Source organism: Erpetoichthys calabaricus, chromosome 3 (genome assembly GCF_900747795.2).
Source record: "Erpetoichthys calabaricus chromosome 3, fErpCal1.3, whole genome shotgun sequence".
Classification (NCBI taxonomy): Eukaryota; Metazoa; Chordata; class Cladistia; order Polypteriformes; family Polypteridae; genus Erpetoichthys; species Erpetoichthys calabaricus.
In genome coordinates this window covers 166,263,311-166,288,047 of record NC_041396.2, presented here as the reverse complement: position 1 = coordinate 166,288,047, position 24,737 = coordinate 166,263,311, and the positions used below count along the sequence as shown (strand labels likewise).

At 38.4% G+C, this 24,737-nt stretch overlaps 1 protein-coding gene across 5 annotated transcripts in view; it reads left to right on the top strand.

The window, feature by feature from the left end:
- myo6a (myosin VIa) overlaps positions 1–24,737 on the top strand; it is a 257,094-nt gene that overhangs the window by 101,183 nt on the left and 131,174 nt on the right. For all 5 annotated transcript variants that reach the window (XM_051925546.1, XM_051925547.1, XM_028797486.2 and 2 more), the window contains exons 5-7: positions 12,850–12,979; positions 21,276–21,381; positions 22,978–23,033. In XM_051925546.1, coding sequence (XP_051781506.1) covers positions 12,850–12,979; positions 21,276–21,381; positions 22,978–23,033 — 292 coding nt within the window. The remainder of the gene's footprint in view (positions 1–12,849; positions 12,980–21,275; positions 21,382–22,977; positions 23,034–24,737) is intronic.

The following is a 24,737-nucleotide window of genomic DNA, read 5'->3' as shown; positions in this document are numbered from 1 at the left end:
TTAGGATTTAGTGTTTGAAGGGCTATCATCTGCTGACGTTGGAGACCCACTAGGACATTTCAGTCCTCATGCTAGTAATGAAGAAGTTAGCTGGAGCAGCTTGATTGGAGGAACCAGCTGTGTGATCTGGATCTCAGTGTTGAATTATTATTATACATCTGTGCTAAACATGGATTGTCCATTCCAGATATTATGTTTGAATACAAAGTTGCTCATAAGTGTATCTGGTACCAGAGTATATTGCACCATCTTTGTGCAATTTGATCTGAGGCTCAAATGTTCTAGATACTCAGTTAAAAAAGTTATGATGACCCATCAACTGATTACCACTTGGTAATGAGTGGGCTCAGATGGATAGAATATATAATAATAATAATACATTTTGTTTAAATAGCACCTTTCCCATGCTCAAAGATGTCTACTGGACAGTCATGGAATACCCAAACAAGTTGGGAAGGTTTATTGTGAATGACTAATACATGACTTTGTTTATGGTTAGTTCAACTCTCACCTGTGGAAATCCTTTTCCCTGCATCTTGTGAATGGACAGGCTCATTGAGTCTGAATAGAGCCTGTTCAAAGTTTTAATAGTGGAGGCAGCAGTATGGTGTTTATCAAGGTAACAACTCTAGGGCTTATTTGACACCAGCAGTAAAGGGAGCTGTCTTATTATTACTTTCATGCAGTGTTACCAGGATGGTTTCGAGATTATGTAGAGAAGTACCCACAGACCAAAAGGCATCAGTAGTTGCTGAAGTAGAACCTTGTGTGTGAGTGGAATTTGTTGAGGCCATAGACAATGAGTTTTGCTCATCCTCAAAGGGGTTCTGACAAAGCATTCAAACACTTAATAGTAAAAGATGGGATGTTGTGTAAAGCGGTGGCGAAAAGTTTTAAGAATGACACAAATATTAGTTTTCACAAAGTTTGCTGCTTCAGTGTTTTTAGGTCTTTTTGTCAGATGTTTCTATGGTATACTGAAGTATAATTAGCAAGTATTTCATAAGTTTCAAAGGCTTTTATTGACAATTATATAAATGTTTATGCAAAGAGTCAATATTTGCAGTGTTGGCCCTTCTTTTTCAAGACCTCTACAATTCGCTCTGGCATGCTGTCAATCAACGTCTGGGACAAATCCTGACTGATTGCAGCCCATTCTTGCATGATCAATGCTTGGAGTTTGTCAGAATTTGTGGGTTTTTGTTTGTCCACCCGCCTCTTGAGGACTGACCACAAGTTCTCAATGGGATTAAGGTCTAGGAGTTTCCTGGCCATGGACCTAAAATTTCGATGTTTTGTTCCCCAAGCCACTTAGTTATCACTTTTGCCTTATGGCATGGTGCTCCATCATGCTGGAAAAGGCATTGTTCGTCACCAAACTGTTCTTGGATGGTTGGGAGAAGTTGCTCTCGTAGGATGTTTTGGTATAGATGTTCATAAAACATTGATTACAAGATATGTTAATTAAACATTTCATTTTAGATTTAAATCATATTCTTAAGTCTGACAGACCATCACACAAGAGGTTAACTTTCTTTTTGTTGGTGTAAACGAGGTGGTAATAATGCTGTCTATGCAAAAAAAAAAACAAAACATCAGTGTTTGCTTTCTAGTGCACACCTGTTACTTGTTAGACAGATGGCAAAGGGAGACCATCGCTATTCAGATAAACTAATTAAGATTAGTGAGGCAATGTGATATCAACATTATGGTATTAATTTTGTTATATGAGATCAGTTACTATTACACCAAATAGATATTCATTCAATTTTAAATAAAAAAATTAAAGGATTATGTGGAATTCTACAGGAACAATATAAACCAATATTGGTAAGTATCCATCCATCCATCCATTGTCTCCCGCTTATCCGAGGTCGGGTCGCGGGGGCAGCAGCTTGAGCAGAGATGCCCAGACTTCCCTCTCCCCGGCCACTTCTTCTAGCTCTTCCGGGAGAATCCCAAGGCGTTCCCAGGCCAGTCGAGAGACATAGTCCCTCCAGCGTGTCCTAGGTCTTCCCCTGGGCCTCCTCCCGGTTGGACGTGCCTGGAACACCTCACCAGGGAGGCGTCCAGGAGGCATCCTGATCAGATGCCCGAGCCACCTCATCTGACTCCTCTCGATGTGGAGGAGCAGCGGCTCTACTCTGAGCCCCTCCCGGATGACTGAGCTTCTCACCCTATCTTTAAGGGAAAGCCCAGACACCCTGCGGAGGAAACTCATTTCAGCCGCTTGTATTCGCGATCTCGTTCTTTCGGTCACTACCCATAGCTCATGACCATAGGTGAGGGTAGGAACATAGATCGACTGGTAAATTGAGAATTTTTCACCACGACAGACCGATGCAACGCCCGCATTACTGCGGATGCCGCACCGATCCGCCTGTCGATCTCACGATCCATTCTTCCCTCACTCGTGAACAAGACCCCGAGATACTTGAACTCCTCCACTTGGGGCAGGATCTCGCTACCAACCCTGAGAGGGCACTCCACCCTTTTCCGGTTGAGGACCATGATCTCGGATTTGGAGGTGCTGATTCTCATCCCAGCCGCTTCACACTCGGCTGCGAACCGATCCAGAGAGAGCTGAAGATCACGGCCTGATGAAGCAAACAGGACAACATCATCTGCAAAAAGCAGTGACCCAATCCTGAGCCCACCAAACCGGACCCCCTCAACACCCTGGCTGCGCCTAGAAATTCTGTCCATAAAAGTTATGAACAGAATCGGTGACAAAGGGCAGCCCTGGCGGAGTCCAACTCTCACTGGAAACGGGTTCGACTTACTGCTGGCAATGCGGACCAAGCTCTGGCACTGATCGTACAGGGACTGAACAGCCCTTATCAGGGGGGCCGGTACCCCATACTCTCGGAGTACCCCCCACAGGATTCCCCGAGGGACACGGTCGAATGCCTTTTCTAAGTCCACAAAACACATGTAGACTGGTTGGGCAAACTCCCATGCACCCTCCAGGACCCTGCTAAGGGTATAGAGCTGGTCCACTGTTCCGCGACCAGGACGAAAACCACACTGTTCCTCCTGAATCCGAGGCTCGACTATCCGACGGACCCTCCTCTCCAGGACCCCTGAATAGACTTTTCCAGGGAGGCTGAGGAGTGTGATCCCTCTGTAGTTGGAACACACCCTCCGATCCCCCTTCTTAAAGAGGGGGACCACCACCCCGGTCTGCCAATCCAGAGGCACTGTCCCTGATGTCCATGCGATGTTGCAGAGGCGTGTCAGCCAAGACAGTCCTACAACATCCAGAGCCTTGAGGAACTCCGGGCGTATCTCATCCACCCCCGGGGCCCTGCCACCAAGGAGTTTTTTGACCACCTCGGTGACCTCAGTCCCAGAGATGGGGGAGCCCACCTCTGAGTCCCCAGGCTCTGCTTCCTCATTGGAAGGCATGTTAATGGGATTGAGGAGGTCTTCGAAGTATTCCCCCCACCGACCCACAACGTCCCGAGTCGAGGTCAGCAGCGCACCATCCCCACCATATACAGTGTTGACACTGCACTGCTTCCCCTTCCTGAGACGCCAGATGGTGGACCAGAATCTCCTCGAAGCCGTCCGAAAGTCATTCTCCATGGCCTCCCCAAACTCCTCCCACGCCCGAGTTTTTGCCTCAGCAACCACCAAAGCCGCATTCCGCTTGGCCTGCCGGTACCTATCAGCTGCCTCCGGGGTCCCACAGGACAAAAGGGTCCTGTAGGACTCCTTCTTCAGCTTGACGGCATCCTTCACCGCCGGTGTCCACCAGCGGGTTCGGGGATTGCCGCCACGACAGGCACCGACCACCTTACGGCCACAGCTCCGGTCAGCTGCCTCAACAATAGAGGCACGGAACATGGCCCATTCGGACTCAATGTCCCCCACCTCCCTCGGGATGTGGTCGAAGTTCTGCCGGAGGTGGGAGTTTAAGCTACTTCTGACAGGGGGCTCTGCCAGACGTTCCCAGCAGACCCTCACAACACGTTTGGGCCTACCACGCCTGACCGGCATCCTCCCCCACCATCGAAGCCAACTCACCACCAGGTGGTGATCAGTTGACAGCTCCGCCCCTCTCTTCACCCGAGTGTCCAAGACATGTGGCCGCAAGTCTGACGACACGACCACAAAGTCGATCATCGAACTGAGGCCTAGGGTGTCCTGGTGCCAAGTGCACATATGAACACCCCTATGCTTGAACATGGTGTTCGTTATGGACAATCCGTGACGAGCACAGAAGTCCAATAACAAAACACCGCTCGGGTTCAGATCAGGGGGGCCATTCCTCCCAATCACGCCCTTCCAGGTCTCACTGTCATTGCCCACGTGAGCATTGAAGTCTCCCAGCAGAACGAGGGAGTCCCCAGAAGGTATGCCCTCTAGCACCCCCTCCAGGGACTCCAAAAAGGGTGGGTACTCCGAACTGCTGTTCGGTGCATACGCACAAACAACAGTTAGGACCCGTCCCCCCACCCGAAGGCGAAGGGAGGCTACCCTCTCGTCCACCGGGGTAAACCCCAATGTACAGGCTCCAAGTTGGGGGGCAATAACTCATAACAACACTTCAAACCATTTTACATAGAGTTCAAATGAACCAGACAAAGAGTAACTCACAGTTCTTGTTTTAAGTTATATAATAAATACAGAGTGTCTGTGCAACTTTAGTTTTCATTGATGTAAAGACTGAAAATAAGACCCATCATGTGAGGCCTTTTTCATCTTTGCCAAATTCTCATAGTCGGCAGCCTTTGATGAAAAACAAATTAATAATACTTATGAAAAATAACGAATAACTTATCGAGAAAGCAGAGATAATCATGTTACTTTTTCAACAATCTAGTTCCTTTGACAAATCATGAGATAGTAAGGCTCTTCATCCTGCAATGTTGCATAACATTAGCAATTAAACAATAGCATTTAGAAATAAAAATACAGTAATCCCTCCTCCATCGTGGGGGTTGCGTTCCAGAGCCACCCACGAAATAAGAAAATCCGCGAAGTAGAAACCATATGTTTATATGGTTATTTTTATATTGTCATGCTTGGGTCACAGATTTGCACAGAAACACAGGAGGTTGTAGAGAGACTGGAACGTTATTCAGACAGGAACGTTATTCAAACACTGCAAACAAACATTTGTCTCTTTTTCAAAAGTTTAAACTGTGCTCCATGACAAGACAGAGATGACAGTTCCGTCTCACAATTAAAAGAATGCAAACATATTTTCCTCTTCAAAGGAGTGCCCGTCAGGAGCAGAGTCTGTCAGAAAGACAGAGGAAAGCAAACAAATCAATAGGGCTGTTTGCTTTTAAGTATGCGAAGCACCGCGGCACAAAGCTGTTGAAGGCGGCAGCTCACACCCCCTCCGTCAGGAGCAGGGAGAGAGAGAGAGAGAGACAGATAAAAATATCAATACGTGTACCTTCGTGCTTTTAAGTATGCGAAGCACCGTGCAGCATGTCCTTCAGGAAGCAGCTACACACAGAAGGTAGCAACGTCCCTATCATCTAGGTGTGCGAACAGCCCCCCTGCTCACACCCCCCTACGTCAGCAAGAGAGAGAGAGAGAAAGTAAGTTGGGTAGCTTCTCAGCCATCTGCCAATAGCGTCCCTTGTATGAAATCAACTGGGCAAACCAACTGAGGAAGCATGTACCAGAAATTAAAAGACCCATTGTCCGCAGAAACCCGCGAAGCAGCGAAAAATCCGCGATATATATTTAAATATGCTTACATATAAAATCCGCGATGGAGTGAAGCCGCGAAAGGCGAAGCGCGATATAGCGAGGGATCACTGTATAAGACTGGATTTGCATGTATTATTAACAAAAGAAAAATAAGAGTTATTATTCCATTCTGTATATTAAAAAGAAATAAACATTATTTAGGGTGTTGAATAGATGATTGTAGGCTAGTAAAGATTAAAAGGCTAAAATATTGTCTTGTGACGGTGTGGGCTTTCTCCATTCTACCTGTTGCATTTGGGAGCCTCTTGAACCTGCAATCATCGATAGTTATAACCAAGATGAACCGGGTAAATGAGGATACATACATCTACCCAAGGGATAAGTGCAAAAGTGACTTAGTGCTTTTATTAAAAACCAATCAAACAAATAGTGCATTTAATCTTCAAGTAATTCATAAGTAGTCAACAGTGAAAGTGAAGGTTAAAAATAGTCCAAATAAATAATAAAATAAAACCAAACAGGTTAAAATCCATAGACAGATCGAAACGATGTTAAGCCCAATGCTTCCATCTAAAACCTGGCATCTTGTCGGGCCCCCCTGAACCATGCTTGCTGCTTCCAGGGGACACTGTGCCAAACTTCACTCTTCTCCTACCGCCTGTACATTAGCATCTGCTCGAGACACTGCATATCAGGCCTCTCCTACTCCCAGGAAATCACTCAGTGGGAGCGCCCCTTTCTCAGCCTATGACTCATGCCGCTCTGAGACTAACACCCAACCACCTTTCTCTCTCTCTCTCTCTGTCTTCCTTTCTTCTCTCATTTTATCCCTTATTCACTCTTTCTGTCCATCTGCAGCTTTCAGTTTTCTTCCTACTTTCTCCTTCTTCTGCGCAGGCTCCTTTTTATCTCTTTTGTGTAATTGGGTGCATGTGTGACCCACAACTCACTCAGACACAATTGAGGCACCCGACCGATCTGCCCACCTCCACATTTGTATGCAACTCAATTGACCAAGCTCTCCAATCAACCAAGGAGCAAAGCATGCTTGTGCACGCCTGCACCCTGTTGGAACCCCACACATGATTATTTATTTAAAATCTGCTCAATGCCACGGACCACATATGAAACACATTCCTCCACAAGGTTTCCAGTTGCACTGGAATGCTCCACACACCTTCCAACCCAGTGCAACTGGTGGCACAGGTCCATGGTGTTGCCCTACATTCCACTAAAGCCAAACCCAATAAAATCAAAACCCAAGCTCTCTTTTGTAAAAACAGGACATTAAAATTACAAGAACTTTAAAACGACGATTAAAATCAGCAATCAATAAATAGTCCATTAAAAAGTTTAATATACAAAATCTCCTTCTCTGGCTCGAGTTTGTGGTTTCTTTAAAACAATCTGGCACCTAACCCAATTGCTGTTGCCTCTTCTATTCATGGTAAAGGCGCTATATAAATAAAAATTATTATTATAATTGTCCCACCACTGCCGCCTAAACCTAATATTTACATTTTATGTTTGGAATTAACATTCATATTTTTTCCCTTTTGTAGATGTACACTTGCCCAGAGGGGACTGGGCGGTCTCGTGGCCTGGAACCCCTACAGATTTTATTTTTTTCTCCAGCCTTCTGGAGTTTTTTTTTGTTTTTTCTGTCCACCCTGGCCATCGGACCTTACTCCTTTCTATGTTAACTAATGTTGTCTTATTTTAATTTCTTATTTTGTCTTTTATTTTTCTTCTCTTCATTATGTAAAGCACTTTGAGCGACTTTTTGTATGAAAATGTGCTATATAAATAAATGTTGTTGTTATTACACTTGTGCAGTCATAACATTAATGCTAGCCTTAAATATAAGTAGCCCACCAAGTTATTTAATAACTTTTTATTTATTTATGAAGTATTTATGACATAAAGTCAAAGAGGAAGAGTATTTTCTAAATTCACAATAAAGTTTAAAAGAACTTCTTCTTATAGAGAATCACAGATATCTAGAATAAGTTGCTGAGCAGTGTAGTAGATTATAGTACTTCTGTAACTTTCAAATCTTGAGTAGACATTTTTGTCAAACAGTCTAGTGAACAGAGTTAGATGAGCTAGGCTGGGCTGAATGGCTGATTTTTTTTTTTTTTGCTAAAAGTTGTCTTATTTTCTTATATGACATGCAAATACCTTAGACTATGCAGAGGAAAAAAACAGGCAGTATATTTAAACTCTGTACAGACAGTGGTTAGACTAGGATTTGAGTCTTATGCTTGAAGAGTGGCCAAAGGCATTTTGTTACCTGTAGCCCACAAAGCTAATACTAACACAATATTTTTTTTCTTAATTTTATTTATTTATTTTATTGTAATCATTCCATACAAATAAATCAATTTATAACAAAAAAAAAATTGAAGACAAATCAAACCCCACCCCTGAGAAGGAGAGCTTAGCCAAATGAGAATTGCTTAGGACTTTTTAATAAGGCAACAATAAACAAAAGAAAGGAAGAAATATATATAGGTAAATAAAAAATGGAGAAGGGAAATAAATGCGGTAATAGTTATTTTTGTTATTCTAAAATAATATTGATTAGATCCTGCCAGGTTTTGAAAAAATTCTGTACAGATCCTGTAACTGAGAATTTGATTTTTTCCAATTTCAAATAATATAAAACATCGGTTTCCTACTGACTTATCAGAGGAGAGTTAGGATTCTTCCAATTTAACAAAATAAGTCTGCATGCCAAAAGTGTAGTGAATGCAATCACCGTTTGCTTGTCCTTCTCCACTTCAAGTCCGTCTGGAAGAACACCGAACACAGCTGTTAATGGGTTAGGAGGGATTGTGACCCCAAGGTTGTCTGAAAGGCACCTAAAAATTTTTGTCCAAAATGATGTTAGTTTGGTGCAGGCCCAAAACATGTGACCCATTGAGGCAGGAGCTTGGTTGCAGCGTTCGCAGGTTGGATCTTGCCCTGGAAGCATTTTGGACAGTTTTAAGCGAGACGGATGAGCTCAATATATAATTTTTAGTTGAATAATTCTATGCTTTACGCATATGGAGCTCGAGTGAATTCTCTGCTTTGCTACCTTCCACTCCTTTTCTGATATATTGATTAAGAGATCTTCTTCCCAATGTCCTCTTGGGTCTTTGAAAGGTAGGGACTCTAATAAGATTTTATATAATGCGGAAATGGTGTTTAATTCCTCGAAATTGAGCAGTATTTTTTCCAGCATGGTGGAGGGTACGAGATGAGGAAAATCGGGCAGTTTCTGTTTAACAAAATTTCTAATTTGAAGATAGTGAAAGAAATGTGTAGCTGGGAGGTTGAATTTGGAACGTAATTGTTCAAAAGATGCAAATATGTTGTCTATATAAAGATCTCTGAGCATTTTAATCCCAAAACTTTTCCAAGTATTAAAAACTGGATATGTTTGCAAGGGTTGAATGAGGTGGTTCTCTTGCAGAGGTGCCACGGATAAAAGGTTTTCCATCTTAAAATGCTTTCTAAGTTGGTTCCATATTGAGTAAAGTAAGTGAGTGAGTAAAGCACAATTGGGTTATTAGTATATTTGCGATAACTTGCATTTATTGGAGAGCAGAGCAGGGAGTATAAAGAAGTACTACAGGATTTTACTTCTATTGCGAACCAAGCCTGTGTATGTTCATTTTTTTGTGTCCAGGTTTTTATGGCTTGTATGTTTGCTGCCCAGTAATAAAACTGAAAATTAGGTAAAGCCATGCCACCTTCTACCTGAGGTCTTTGTAGGGTCGCTCTTCGGATACGTGGGTGTTTTGAGTTCCAAATGAATGAGGTTATTGTTGAATCTAATTGCTTAAAAAACGATTTATTGATATATATATATATTGGAATGTTTTGAAATAAAAAAAGAAGTTTAGGAAGGATATTCATCTTAACAACGTTAATTCTTCCGGTTAGAGTGAGATGAAGGGTTGACCATCTATGCAAGTCTTGCTTAATTTTTTCCATACAGACGGCAAAATTTTGTTGATAAAGAGCTTTATGTTTACTTGTGATATTTACCCCTAAGGTATTTAAACTGATTTGCTATGGTAAAAGGTAGAGTGTCCAATCTAATATTATATACTTGTGAATTCACTGGAAAGAGTATACTTTTATTCAGATTAATTCTAAGACCAGATATCTTTTGAAATTCTGTGAGTGCTGTTTAAACTGCAGGCACAGTGTTTTCTGGATCTGATATACAGTATATAAAACCATATCATCTGCATATAGAGAAATTTTCTGTTCCAGTCCTTCTCTGATAATCCCCTTTATCTGATAAGAATTTCGACACTGAACCCCCAGTGGTTCAATGGCAATTGCAAACAGCAGTAGTGACAAGGGACATCCTTGTCTGGTACCACGTTCTAGCTTAAAGTAGTCTGAACAAATGTTGTTAATACAAACTGAAGCTTCTGGATTGGTATTCAGTAGTTTGATCCATGCACAAATATTCAGGCCAAACCCAAATTTCTCCAATTAGGTGAAAAGGTAGTTCCATTCAATCATATCAAATGCATTTTCTGCATCTAATGATAGTAATATCTCTGGGGTGTTTGATTTTGCTGGTGAATATATAACATTAAACAAGCGTCGGAGATTGGAAGATAGGTGTCGGCCTTTAATAAATCCAGTTTGATCCTGTAATATTACCGAGGGCAGCACTTTCTCCATCCTTCTAGCTAGAATTTTTGAGAGTATCTTAACATCATTATTCAGGAGTGAAATTGGTCTGTATGATGCACATTGTAACAAGTCCTTATTTTGTTTAGGAAAGACGGTGATTAATGCTTGACAAAATGTTTGAGGTAGTATTTGGTTGTCTCTAGCTTCTGTAAATGTTGCCAATAAGAGGGGAGCTAGCTGAGTGGAGAATTTCTTATAAAATTCTACAGGGTAACCATCAGGGCCTGCTGATTTCCCGCTTTGAAGTGACTTTATAGCATCTAGTAATTCTGTTAAGCGTCAGAGGTTTATCCAGTTCCTCAGCACTTAAAGCATCTATTTGTGGTATCTGTAATGAATCCAGAAATGCATTAGATTGTGTGTTGTCTTCTTTGAACTCAGTAGAATATAAGGATTTATAATAATCTCTAAATGCGTGCATTATATTTTTATGGTCAATGATTTCTTCTCCATTCATGTTGGTGATTACTGGTATTGCATTGTGAACTTCTTGTTTGTGAATTTGTTGAGCTAAAAGCTGATTAGCTTTCTCTCCGTGTTCATAGTAATGATGTCTTGACTTATAAATAAGTTATTCAGTTTCTTTAGTTGTTAAGATGTTGAGTTCTGTATGCAGGGCCTGCCTTTTCCTGTGAAGAGCTTCACTTGGATGCCTGGCTTGTTCTTCATCTATTCTAGTAATTTCACTTCTTAGCTCTGACAGTTTCTTGGTTTCTAATGTATTTCTGTGGGAAAGATATGAAATAATCTGTCTTCTTAAGAAGGCCTTTAGAGTTTCCCAGAGTGTTCCTGCAGAAACCTCTGTGGACGTGTTTGTCTCTAGGAAGAGGCTGATTTGTTTCGATATAAATTCTGTGCAGTTCTCGTCTGCAGGCTTAAACGCTAAAATAGTATTTTTACAGGAGACCCACTTACTAAGCAAGGATCAGTTCAGACTACAAAAAGACTGGACTGGCCAAATGTTCCATTCTAGCTTTATAAAGAAAACTAGAGGGGTGGGAATTCTCATACACAGAACAGTTCCATTTGTAGCATCAGATGTAGTATCGGACCCTGAAGGGAGATATGTGATGGTCATGGGCAACTTCTTTAACAGTAAAATGATTTTGATAAATGTTTATGCACCCAATGTCGATGATAAGGAATTCATGCAAAATCTATTTGCATCCATTCCCAGTGTGAACACTCATAAAATTATAATGCATGGGAACTTTAATTTGTGTTTTAAATCCACTCTTAGATAGGACTCCTGTGACGGGGGGACGACATCTAACACTGCAAAGACAATTACACAGTTTTTAACTGACCACAACTTATCAGACCCCTGGATGTTTCTTAACCCAAACTCAAGATCATATTCGTTCTACTCACAAGTGCATCATAGCTACTCAAGAATTGATTATTTTTTTATAGATAATAATTTCCTGCCTACGATTAAATCGTACAAATACGACACAATTGTTATCTCCGACCATGCCCCTCTAGTCTTGGAGCTAAAATCATTAAGCCCCTCACACTCACCTCGTAGATGGTGTCTTAACCCTCTTCTATTAGCTAACACAATCATTTAGACCAACTCTCACCTGATAGGAGAAATACACCACTACAATCTTTAATATATTAATATATTCTGTTTAGCACTTTGTGATAATTTACCCACCTTAATAATGAACCCCATGAGACATACAGATTAAAATCAAAAAAGCATTAGTGTTGTAATTCTGTTAGACTTAAATGGTATACTTGCATTTTGTCACACCTAATAATTTTAAAATGAAGTGTTGACATTGTTAAAAATTGTTATTTAAAAGGAAGTGGCGAGTTGAAGTTTGCTGTGTCTGTATAAAGTTAATTCTGTTGTTACTGGGTCTGGTTTTCATTGCAAAGTCCTAACTTTTTCACAGCTTTTCTAAAATATTCTCAAAACAGCTATTTTGGTGGCTGAAATGTTGCAAAAATCAAAATTGCATTACAAGCACTAGTATTAGATTGAGTATATTCACAGCTCTTAATAATTTTCTGTCTTTCTGTTCTGTCTTATATAGCATCTTTGTTATTTGTAGTATGTGGGTATGTGGATGTATTTTTTTTTGCAGTTGTTATTCAAAAATATTAAATCATTTTGTGTATATCTTTTTCTTTCACATGTAAGGTTCAGAACTATACATTTACTGAATAATCAGCTTATTGTTGTTTTTCATCTGTGTTAATATTGATTACATTCTTTGTGTAATTATGTATTATAAAATGTTTTTGCATTAATGCCAACTTCTTTGATTTTCTGTATGCTTAGTATAAAATGTTAAAATTTTAATCCTCTCTTTAAGCTGCAAGTTTATCAAAAATTCAATTCTGGTTCATCTTTTTAATGTATTACATAACGTTTGTTTGGTAATTTGCATTGGAGAATATTGACAATGTTGAGAAAGATTTTGGCTAATTTTACTCTTTCCTACCTTTTGTGTTTTACAGACGTATGTAGCCAACATCCTGATTGCAGTGAACCCATACTATGACATAAACAAACTCTACTCATCTGAGACTATTAAGAAGTACCAGGGCAAGTCTCTTGGTACTTTGCCCCCACATGTGTATGCAGTTGGTATGTAATAATAATTATAATAATTCTTTACATTTATATAGCATTTTTCTCACTACTCAAAGTGCTCTCCATGCAGGGAGGACACGGGAAGCAAACCCACAATCTCCTTACTGCAAAGCAGCAGCACTACATTTGTCATTAATCTGCTTTTTTTTTCACTACACTATGAAAAAGCAGATGTTTCATTATTAGTGGCATTGTTTCTTCATCATCATTTGGTATTATTGTTGCCTACTATTTATATTTCTGTCAAGAATTCTTGTAATAATGCTCTATATCAGTTTTATTAACAAAGTACGTAATATTTTACAAAATGTTAGCATAAAAGTTTTTTATTGTATGCTTCAACATTTTGGCATGATAAAAATGACGCATCATTTTTATTTTTATGTTTCAGACTGTTTTTAGTATTTTGCAGGATAGTAAGTGGAACTCTACTTTCAAATGATCAAGTGACTGTATAAGCATACATTTAATATAACATCACTTTGTAGAAGGGAACAGCCCGGACACAGACAGGCAGACACATTGCAAGCCATCACCACACTTTTATTTACCCAGTACTACTATTATTTACAATGTCTTAAGTGCACCACACAAATCCCCACCGACTCCCAAAGTCCAGGCTTCCAGCAGCCACTTTCTTCTCTCTCTTCCAACACAACACTCAGGGCCTCTCCTGCCGCCTCCTCTGACCTCGTCCGCCTCCTCACCCGACTCCAGCCTTTATTGTAGGGCGGCGGCTCCTTATATAGGTGGCTGATTGAGGGCCGCACCCGGCCACCTGCCACAACTTCTCTGACTTTCACCCTTAAAACACATACATTCTATATGTAATATACACCTTTTTCTTCTTTATGTTTTTCTTTACCAGTACTTCCAGTCTTAGCATTAGGGTCTCCTCAAACGAGTACAAAGTTATATTAGAAATCACTCCTACCAGTATATTATTAAAATAAATACCACATTTTGTGGATCAAAAAAAAAATAGAATTACTCAAATGACTGGCTAGCATATCCTTCTATCCAGGGAACATTCATGAATTACTTTCAACACAAAGTGGCCTATTTTTTTTTCCTACTCTAAAAGCCTGAAACTGACATGTTTATGATTATATACGGTACGCGATAGTCAAGCAAAACGAAAGATTAATCTGCATTTTATACTTACTGTATTTCAAGTGGTTGATGTGATCTCTTCTGAACTTTTTTTTCAGAATTTTGTGTTTAAAATTGAGATCTTCTTTTTTCTTGATTTTATTATTGTAGTAAGGCATATTTTTAATATTAACTCTTGTGCCAAGATTAGTAACATAAATTTAAAGTAGCAGTTATTAAATTTTCCTTCCATTTGCATGTTTGCATGCATTTGCTAGTTGGAAATGGAAAAAGTCTCCATGTATTCACCACTAACTTTTTAATATAGTAATACAAGTTTTAAATGTTTTATAATAGGATCTCAGTAAATAAGACTTTTTCAGAAAAATTGTCGAATTCTGCTTGCTCTAATGTATGAGGGTATTTGTTGAGTCATGTCAATTTTATTTATAGAGCATATTTAAAAAGAACAGAAGCAGACCATAAATGCACTAATGCAAACCGTAAACACTATATTGTGTATATATATATATATATATATATATATATATATTGTAAAAGGATAGACTCGACACACTTAAAAAGGTTTGGGGCAGCCATCCATATATTATTCCTGGCTGCAAAAGAGTCTTGTTAAATACAGAGATGTTCTCTATACCAAGTCCAAAACAGAACTGACGATGGGTTGTCAAGATGGCGGTTTTAAGGGATAGGACAGGAAGTGATGTTCTTCATTAGTCAGAGTAGGTGTCGTAAGTGATAATCTTCTAGGCACCAGAACTGGAAGTGATAATTCTTCTAGGCGTCGGAACTGGAAGTGATATTCTTCTAGACGCCGGAACCGGAAGTGATGTCATCTGTTTTAAATCAGACAGGTTTTCCCGCGGCTGGTCTGTAGAGATAACAGGAGAAGGTTTAGTGCACCCCGCCACCCCCTGAGCTGGCGTGGCATTACCTTTGCTTGGTCCATACAACGTCTTCCTAGTCGCACATGTGTGACAATATATATATATAATATACACATGCATACATACATAGTTTGTATACAAGTTTCAAAGGCTAAGGCAAAAAGATTTTTCAGGCGGGATTGAAAAGTGACTAAAGTTGGTGCTAACCTAGTATAGAAAGGTAGACTATTCCAAAGCTTAGGGGCAGCTACTGCAAAATGGCAGTCTCCTTTAAGCTTAATTCTAAAGCTCAGAACAACCAATAACTTCTGGTCGGAGGACCTCGGAGACTGTAAAGGAGAGTAAGAGGTCAGTAAGATAAAAGTGGGCTGAACCATTCAGGAAATTTTTTAACTCAATCCTGTAGTGAACAGAAAGCCAGTGAAGAGAAGCTAAGACTGGTGTACCTGCTAGAAGCTTGGTAGCAGCGTTTTGGACTAGCTGAAGGACGAGTAATAAATGACTGATTAACTCCAATGTATAATGATTTGCAATAGACAAGCTGAGAAGAGACACACTCATGTATTAGTGTTTCAAAATGGTCTACAGAAAGAAAGGGCTTGACCTTAGGCAATACATTGAGCTGATAGAAACAGGCTTTAACAACTGAGTTAATTTGTTTATCAAATTTGAGGACATTATCAAAAATTACAACAAGAATTTTTGCAAAGGGTTTACAGTAGGTTGTCAAGGGTCCAAGATTAATTTCTGTAGCACAAGTAAGATCAGAAAGTCCAAAACACACAGTCTCTGTTTTTTGTAATTTAGAATAGGAAAATTTAGTGACATCCATGTTTAATATCTTCGAGACATTCTAATAATGGTTTAAAATCAGACTGAAATGCTTCAAAATTTTTTGTATTAAAAGCTTTTCAGGAAAGCTAATATATGAAAGTTTCAAGTTGAATCATGTTTTTGGTATAGCCATTATATATACGTAGGTAGAGTGGCCAGTTTACTATGTGCATTTTTAATTTATTGAGTTGCAAAGGATAAGTCTAAATCTTCTAGATTTTTTGTAAACTTATTGCATAAGCACTTTTCTATAATGAATGAATAAACATTGTGGTGTTTATATATCTGATGTATGACTACTTCCCAAATCTGATTTCTGTATGGATTTACCTGTTGTCAGTATTCAAAATAATCTGGCTTCTTTTGTTTTTTTTAAACACTTTTGCTATGAACAAATTAATTTCTTCACCCACAGACTGCATATATTGACAAATAGCAATTGCAAATTAGTCTTGTCTGCTAGGTTGATTTTGTTGTTCTAAATATAATATATTTTAAGTATTTAGAATTTAGGCTGTCAAGCTGCCCATCTGAGTTGGTTTTAATTTTCTGTCCTCCCCTCCCCGGCTTTCCTTGTTTCATCTTCTGGTGGTATAGAGTAAATGTTGATTTAAATCTCTGTATATTCTGAGATGCTAAAGTCCAAGAAACTTGGTAAATGTTAACTATAAAGAATCAGAAATGTGTAAACATTTACATAGAATTCTGAACTTGTCAAATTATAGCAGTTCAGATTTTGCAAATTTAATTTTCAGCATCTTTTTCAGTATTATGCTTAGCACTGGAAGGCTCTGCTAGTAACTTCATGTTTTATGCTTATATAGGTGGTTGAAGCTTAAGTATTTGAGAATGGGGTTTCAAGCGTGCATATAGTCTTTTATTTGTTATTACGATGCATTTCTTTTTTGCACATTCTTGTTCACTCGCTCCCTCTTTTGCTTGTTTGCTTACTTGTTCACTCGGTGCTGGAAGGCAGCAACGTAGCAAACACAAAGGATGTGGCTTGTGACTCATTTGTGTATTCAGGTGGTTTCTGTTTGTATATAAGCCCTTGTTTATCAGCTTGTTAAAAAGGGAATAAAGTAACAATGGAATTTGAACGGTGGTTTGGGGGTAGCCTTTATTCAAGTTGAAAAGACCTATTTATGCAACACATAGTAAACCAGTTTTTAATTTACATATACTTGCACTCCTCTTGCACAAGGAAGGATCCTGCAACTCGTATTACCTGGGGCCTCATACATAATGCCGTGCGTAGAATTCATACTAAAACATGGCATAAGGACAAAAGCAGAAATGTACATACGCAGAAAAAAATCCAGATGCATAAATCTGTGTTTTCGACAGCTTCCACATTCTTCTGTTCTATAAATCCCGGTCAGCATGAAAAGTAACACACATGCACACGCCTGCTACCCCACCCAAACTCCTCCCAGAATTATGCCTCTTTGAATATGCAAATCAATATAAATAGTCCTTAAGCTCAGCAATCTGTGAAAAGGCAGTGGCAAAAGCACAGGGGGAAATAGAAGAATTTCAGCGAATACCAAGTGGAGGCAAGGAAAAATGTACTATTTATTGATTTAAACAGTGGTATAAACAACAAAAGGAAGTTGATCGAGTGACATAGAGTGTCGGAGAAACTCAAAAGCTCAAGTTCACAAAGTCGCACAGTTCCCGAAATAAAAAAGAAGTTGTCAGATATCAAAGTCGCTGTGAAAAAGCGAGTCATAGCCCACCGTCTGAGTGTCATATGGAAGCTTATTAGGGTACAGAGAAAGGAAAAAAAATAGGGACACAGTGAGAAAAAAACATGAAATGTCAACTTTAATCTCGAACTTTCCACTTTAATCACATAGTTAATTTTGTCATTGAAGTATAACATCATAAACTTCATCTTTAAATTGTTTATTTTACTAGTTTTTCAAATACCATTATAACTAAAGTAGCACGCTAAATGCTTTATTTTGTATGTGTTCTTTTATGTGCTCTATGTGTGTGAATCACTAAGTGCTTCTTAAACGGGCTTTCTCTTCTTCCGACTGGACACAGAATCCATTACATTTGTGATATTACAGCTCTCTCAATAATTAAAATACTGAGACATATACTTGATATCATTTTCATGATTATAGGAGTTAAAGCATGTTATTAAACATTGGATCACGGTGGCACAGTGATAGTGAAGAGCTGACGCCCTGTCCAGAGATTTTTCCTGCCTCCCACAAGATGCTTGCTGCGCCATGCGTGACCTTCGATGAAATAATTTATTGCAGCAGTACTGTCTCTTTCAAACGTACTAACCTGCAATTCCTGTCCTTCCTTTTCTTTCTCCAAGTAACCAATCGTTACACAATCAGCTCTGTAATAGATGTTAAGCCATCTGTAAGCTTAGAATGCCGATTCTTCAAAACTTTTAAGGAACATTGAAATATCTTTGTAGTACATGTTTAATTATTCCATTCATCTATCCTTCCAGTGTCGCACCAGCAACAATGCAGCGCGAGGCAGGAACAATCCCTGAACTAGCTAGTGCTGCGACACTGTGTCCTCACATGTTTAATTATTAACAACTAGTCATTAGTAGGAACAGTCTATATTAAATGGCAAGGGACTTTGACCTCATTCTTTTTGTTGGTCGTATTTTTCTTTCTTTCAGCCTTTCTTTTGTTGATGTTTACTTGCTGAGCTGACCGTTCTTCATGGGCTGCCGCCGTGTATTGTGTGTCTTTAATTTTCTGTGACAGTAATACTGTCTTGTACGGCTGTATTCAATAAGGGTGCGCACAAAAAGGTGAGCTTCAAAAGTGGAACCTCAATTGAGCGCGGCGAATAAAGGCATTCGTAGATAATTTAGTTCAAATGGCTCTGGAATATGTGAAGAGCAACAAAGGTGCAGATCTTTATTTACGCGCGCCTTTATTCGCTGCGCCCAATTGAGGTCGCCCTTTTGAGGCTCGCCTTTTTGTGCGCGCCCTTATTGAAGGATGCCTGTGCGTGCCCTTATTGAAGAATACCGTCTTGTACGTCCGCTGGCTTGTACGTCCGTAATATACCTTTAATTTTCTTTGGCGGTAATACAGGCGTGCGCGTCGGTAATATGCCTTTAATCTCCTCTGACAGTAATACTGGCTTGTATGTGGCTGTAATATGCGTCACTGTATTGTGTACTTTTAATTTCCTCTTGCAGTAATACTGGTTTGTATTTCCGTAAAACGCCTCTAACTTTCTCTGACAGTGATATCGCGCATCGCACCATGCCCCGCACATGCGCACTTCATCAGAAGACACCCACACACGGACACCTGGACGCACATAGGGATTTTATATATATATATATATATATATATATATATATATATATATATATATATATATATATATATATAGATATATATATATATAGATATATAGATATATATAGATATAGATTATTTAAATGATGCTAACATTTTATCTGTATAATGTAATAATGTAATAAACATATTTTGCTGCATTTCATCTTAAAAATGATGTTGTCATCATATGTAAATACGCGCTTTATAAAGTGGCTCAGGTTGTGCAATATTATAACTGTATCGCAAGTTTACAGTGAGGTAATTGTACTAATAAGTGCAAGCAGTTCTACAAGGAACACTTGATGAACTGATTGAGTGCATTTATAGTTCTTGGGATGAAACTGTTTCTGAACCACAATGTCCCTACAGGAAAGGCTCTGAAGCGTTTGCCGTATGAGAGCAGTTCAATAGACAGCATGGCTGAGGCAGCGTGTGCTTGATGCTGTATACCGATAATTCTTTTTCCAATCAGCTGCTGTAGAGCTGTGATTCCACACTCAGATACAGTGATATAAATACTCCGAGTGGTGCAGTGAGAGTAATATGGAAAAAGATGATTCGCTGTGGCAACCCCTAATGGGAGCAGCTGAAAGAAGAAGAAGGTGCAGTGAGAGTAACAACGCTTAAAGCAGCTATAGTATTTGGAATAGTTTGGCCATTCTGTGGACCATTATATTGTTACAGGTTAATTACAATCAGATGCCTTAAACTAATAAACAATATGCGGTTAATTTCAGTGCATTTATAAAGCCGCGTCAGGGATGTGCATCTAAAGAAGAAAGGGAAACCACACTGGAACAAAACCACTGGTTTGAAGCTGGGTGCCGCCAGTTTGCAAAACTGAGCGGATTACTTGCGTACTCCAGGGTTTTAGCTAGCATGAAAATGTGTGTGGCTTTATGCCAAGTTTAGGTTTTATACATTGCGATTTGAGCGTGGAAATGGGCTTACGCAACATTTTTGTGCGTATGCACTGTTTATACATGAGGCCCCTGGTCTGTCAAAGGTTGCTTTGGTTTTTATAATACTTGAATCGATTTAGTTGTGAAATTTGAATGCTATATTCTAAAACTCTGTAGGCTACATTCAGTTTTAAAAGGTTCAAAATTAATACTGTTAATTTTAAAATGCTTAATGAAATATCTTTCAGAGCTTCCTTTTTCCACCACATGTGAATAATCTTAACATTAGGATATAGTCTACAGTCCCAGAGACTAAAGTCACAAGAGAGTAATCTGAAGATTACTTCTGTGAGTATGCATAAGAGTTCCCCTTTCTGTGTGCTGTGGAATAAAGGATTATTAATAAAATGAGAGTTTCTGCTGACGAGGTTGACCATACTATCACTATTGAAGAAAATCTGGAACAGTCTGCTGGGAACTCTGTTCCAAGTGTTGTCTCTTTTTCCAGGTTATCTTTAACAATGCAGTCAGATTTGATTTGATTTGAAGTGGCCGTTGTGCTGAAACAACGCTGAAACATATTCCACACGTGGCAACAAGAAAAAAATTACTCCAGTGTTTTTTGTTTTTTTTTCCCTAGCAGAGAACTTTATTTAAACCCAAAATTAGTATGTGGAAATACTGTAGTGCATGAAATCACAGAAACCAATGTGCATTACCGTACGCTAAAATGTAAATGAAAACACACAAAATAAATGGAATACACACATCTGCAATAAAATGCATTTCTGTAAACAAACAGGTATGAATGAGCCCAAATTAGTTAGGTCATACTTTAAATTAGTTTCAGTCAAAAAGGAAAAAAACTGCATGCTTTTCTGCAAAGTTTACTTTATTATTTCCAGGTGAATTCAACAATGAGGGAGCCAGCTATTACAAGTCACACTCTTTCCATCAGAACGTATTCAAAAATTCAGATTATTGGCATTTCAATTTGCATAACCTTGTTTAGCATAAATCATTAAAGTTAAAATCAATTTAATATGTTCATGTTTTTTCCTTTAAATTTCTTTTGTGCATCAGATATTGAAACTTTGTTTTTGTTCAAAAATATTTTTAAGATGCATGGCCTTTTAAGAGTTGTTTCCAACTCTGTTATAATAACTTTTCCAAAATGTGTTTTTATTAACTGTTTATGGTTTTATATATTTTTCAGCGGATAAAGCTTTTCGAGATATGAAGGTCCTAAAACTAAGCCAGTCCATTATTGTGTCTGGTGAGTCAGGTGCTGGCAAAACTGAGAACACAAAATTTGTGCTCAGGTACGTAATTTATTAAATATCTATTTGTCAATAATTTCTTTCTTAAATAGATGCAAACTTGGAATCATGTGATTCTAATTGGACTCTTTCTGAGTGTGAGTAGAGGTGACTGCATGAATTGCCTCCGGGGTAAACTGGCACTCTGCTCAGATGAATTTCTGCTTTAATCCCAGTTCTCAGTGACTCTGAATTGAAATTTTAGAATGTTGTGTTGTTTGCTAAGATCCATTTTTAATTGTCTTAAAACACTGAAGTGCATATTGTAAGAAGAAGAAGAGAAATGGAGCAACATAGTTTACCTGACATACTTAATGTTTGGTTTGACTGCACAATAAGAACTTTGAAAAACATGAAAGTACATAAATACGAGAAGGACCCGAGAGTTTTAGTTGGTTATATAGGCTGATGCGTGAAGTACATGTCAAGGGATATTATATATTTATGTTATATGATTTCTAGTACTACTGTATGCAGTTTTGGTTTCCATGTTACAAAAAAAGTAGCAGTACTAAAGAAAGTACAGATAAGGGCAACTCAACTAATTTCAGGACTGCAAAGTATGAGATATGAGGGAAACATTGATGGAATTAAACCTTTTTAGTTTAAGCAAATGGGTATTAAGAAGTGACATGATTTAAGACTCAATTAGTGGGTCCCAGGATTTCTTTAAAGTAAATGCTTTAACAAGAAAGCTGGTTCACAGATGGAAATTGGTCAAGGTTAGATTTTGCACAAACATTACAATATTTTTCTACACTGAGAGGACCATAGACACATACAGGAAATTACCAATTAATGTGGTAGATTGTACAATTTTGGGAACCTTCAAAGCTTGATCTGATGCTATTTTGAAGAAATGAGTTGAATAAGACTAAAAAGAAAAGTAAGAAAGTGGAAAAAGGAGGTTATTATTATTGGGAACCAATTATGTGTATTTTTTCATCTTTCATTTCCTTGACCTCATAACTGACATAATAACAGGAACACTACATTTTTATTTTGTTCCTTTGTACTATATAAAAGAAATTGCAATAACTATTTGTACTTGAAAGCACATACTAATGAGATATAGTATAATGAAAGTGTTGTGAAATAACTTAAGTTTTCTTACATTAATAAATTATTTCTCCGAGTAAAATCATTGCCCTATATATGTATATTAATTGAGCAATTTGTTTACTACAAAAGGTATTCTGGAGTATGCCAATAGACAAATACAAAATGCATGGGTGTTCTTTACCTCAACATTAGGTAAGACAAGAAGAAGTTTGGTCAGCATATTGTTATACCAGTTAGTACTGCTGCCTCACAATTTAAATATCAGACTGGGTTACAGTTTGTGTGGATTTTAAATGTTCTTCCTATGTGAAGGGGTTGTTGTTATTTGGGTCCTGTAATTTTCCAGAGTCATCCAAATCATTCAGATGTGTAACTCTAAATAAGCCACGTACAAGTGAATGTGAGTGACAGTGCAAGTCTACTCCTTTCTTTAGTTTGAAGCTGCTGGGATGTCATTTGTATTTTATACTAAGTAGTGCTAATATAATTTTATATGTTTTGTAATGTTATTGCAGCTTTAATTTTTTTTTTGTGTAGGTACTTGACAGAATCATATGGTACAGGCCAAGACATTGATGAAAGAATAGTTGAGGGTAAGTGTAATAATAATGCAGTTTCAGCTGACACAGCTTGAATGGGAGACTTGTAGTTTAAAGTGTACAAATCATTTCCCTGTACCAAAATAAATTTAGTGACATTTCAGTGTATCATTTTTTATATCTGTCTGTCCAATGCCTTTAAATGTGTTTCCACTGAGAGGTATGATAGTTCGGTTATAATAAACATAACAGTAAATTTACATTAAATGAGGACTTTGTAGTTGACTCATCTCCAAGAGCTTCCTGATTTCATTGTTTTTTGTTTCCTGTGATTGATAGGTCAATAGTTTATATTGTTTTTGTAAACCTTTCTTCTATATCCATTTTTTAAAAAGTTCATGTATCTTCAAGACTCTATGTAGAAAAGCAAATTCTGTCACTTTACAAATGTGTGTAGCTGTATGACTTCCTTGGTGAAGAAATATATATATAAGAAGCAACAAAGGGTTACTCCCTATATACTGTAACAAGACTCCTTGCTAGTTGATTTAATGATTAGCAATACAGTGCTTTACATTTACTTGTACTTGTGTTGTGCTAAATAGAAAACAAAAAACTCTAGCTAACATGGACCCATGAAAAATTATAAGTCTAGTAGGTCCTAAGGCCAAGAGACTGTTCAGGCCAAACAGGCATTCTAATTAACTTAAATGTGTCAGAGTTATTCATTAGTATCTATATATGACAAAACATGAGGTTTGGTGCAGCATTTATCATCTTAATTATAGCATTTTTCATCCTTTTTAGCACTGAAGGTGGCTGCAATGTACTTTAGCAAGGTACTGTAGCAGTTGTGCACAGCACCACCAAAGGATATTGGAAAGAAAAAAAGACAGAATTAATATGAATAATTATGTTATTAAAGCGGGCGGCATGGTGGCGCAGTGGGTAGCGCTGCTGCCTCATAGTTGGGAGACCTGGGGACATGGGTTCGCTTCCCAGGTCCTCCCTGTGTGGAGTTTGCATGTTCTCCCCGTGTCTGCGTGGGTTTCCTCCAGGCGCTCTGGTTTCCTCCCACAGTCCAAAGACATGTTGGTTAGGTGGATTGGCGATTCTAAATTGGCCCTAGTGTGTGCTTGGTGTGTGGGTGTGTTTGTGTGTGTCCTGCAGTGGGTTGGCACCCTGCCCGGGATTGGTTCCTGCCTTGTGCCCTGTGTTGGCTGGGATTGGCTCCAGCAGACTCTCGTGACCCTGTGTTCGGATTCAGCGGGTTGGAAAATGGATGGATGGATGTTATTAAAGCTTAATAATATACTGTAAGTTTATTGTTCTAAGAAACATACGCAAAATGCATTGATGTCATATAATCATTAACTAATGGTTTTTATGTTTCTGCTACATTCTAATTTACTTAATTGTATAATATCTCTCACTTTTTTCGGTCAAGCAAAAACTGATAAAATAATTTGTGTGTTATGGTGTGCTGTACATTGCTTGCAACTTTAGTAGTTTTCAGATTATTTTTTTCCATATTTTGAAAGCTTGAGATAATTTCAGATAATCAGAGTACCGCAGTTCCTTGTTAATATTGCCTACCAATTTTCTCTGTAATGAAAACAATGTTATCCTCTTCCACTTCTATTATAGTTTTTTTACACTTACTATTTTCAGGTCATCAACTAAAATCTAACATTACAAAAAAGACAATACAAATGAATAAATAACACATTTTAAAAATTATTTAATTTATCAAATGAA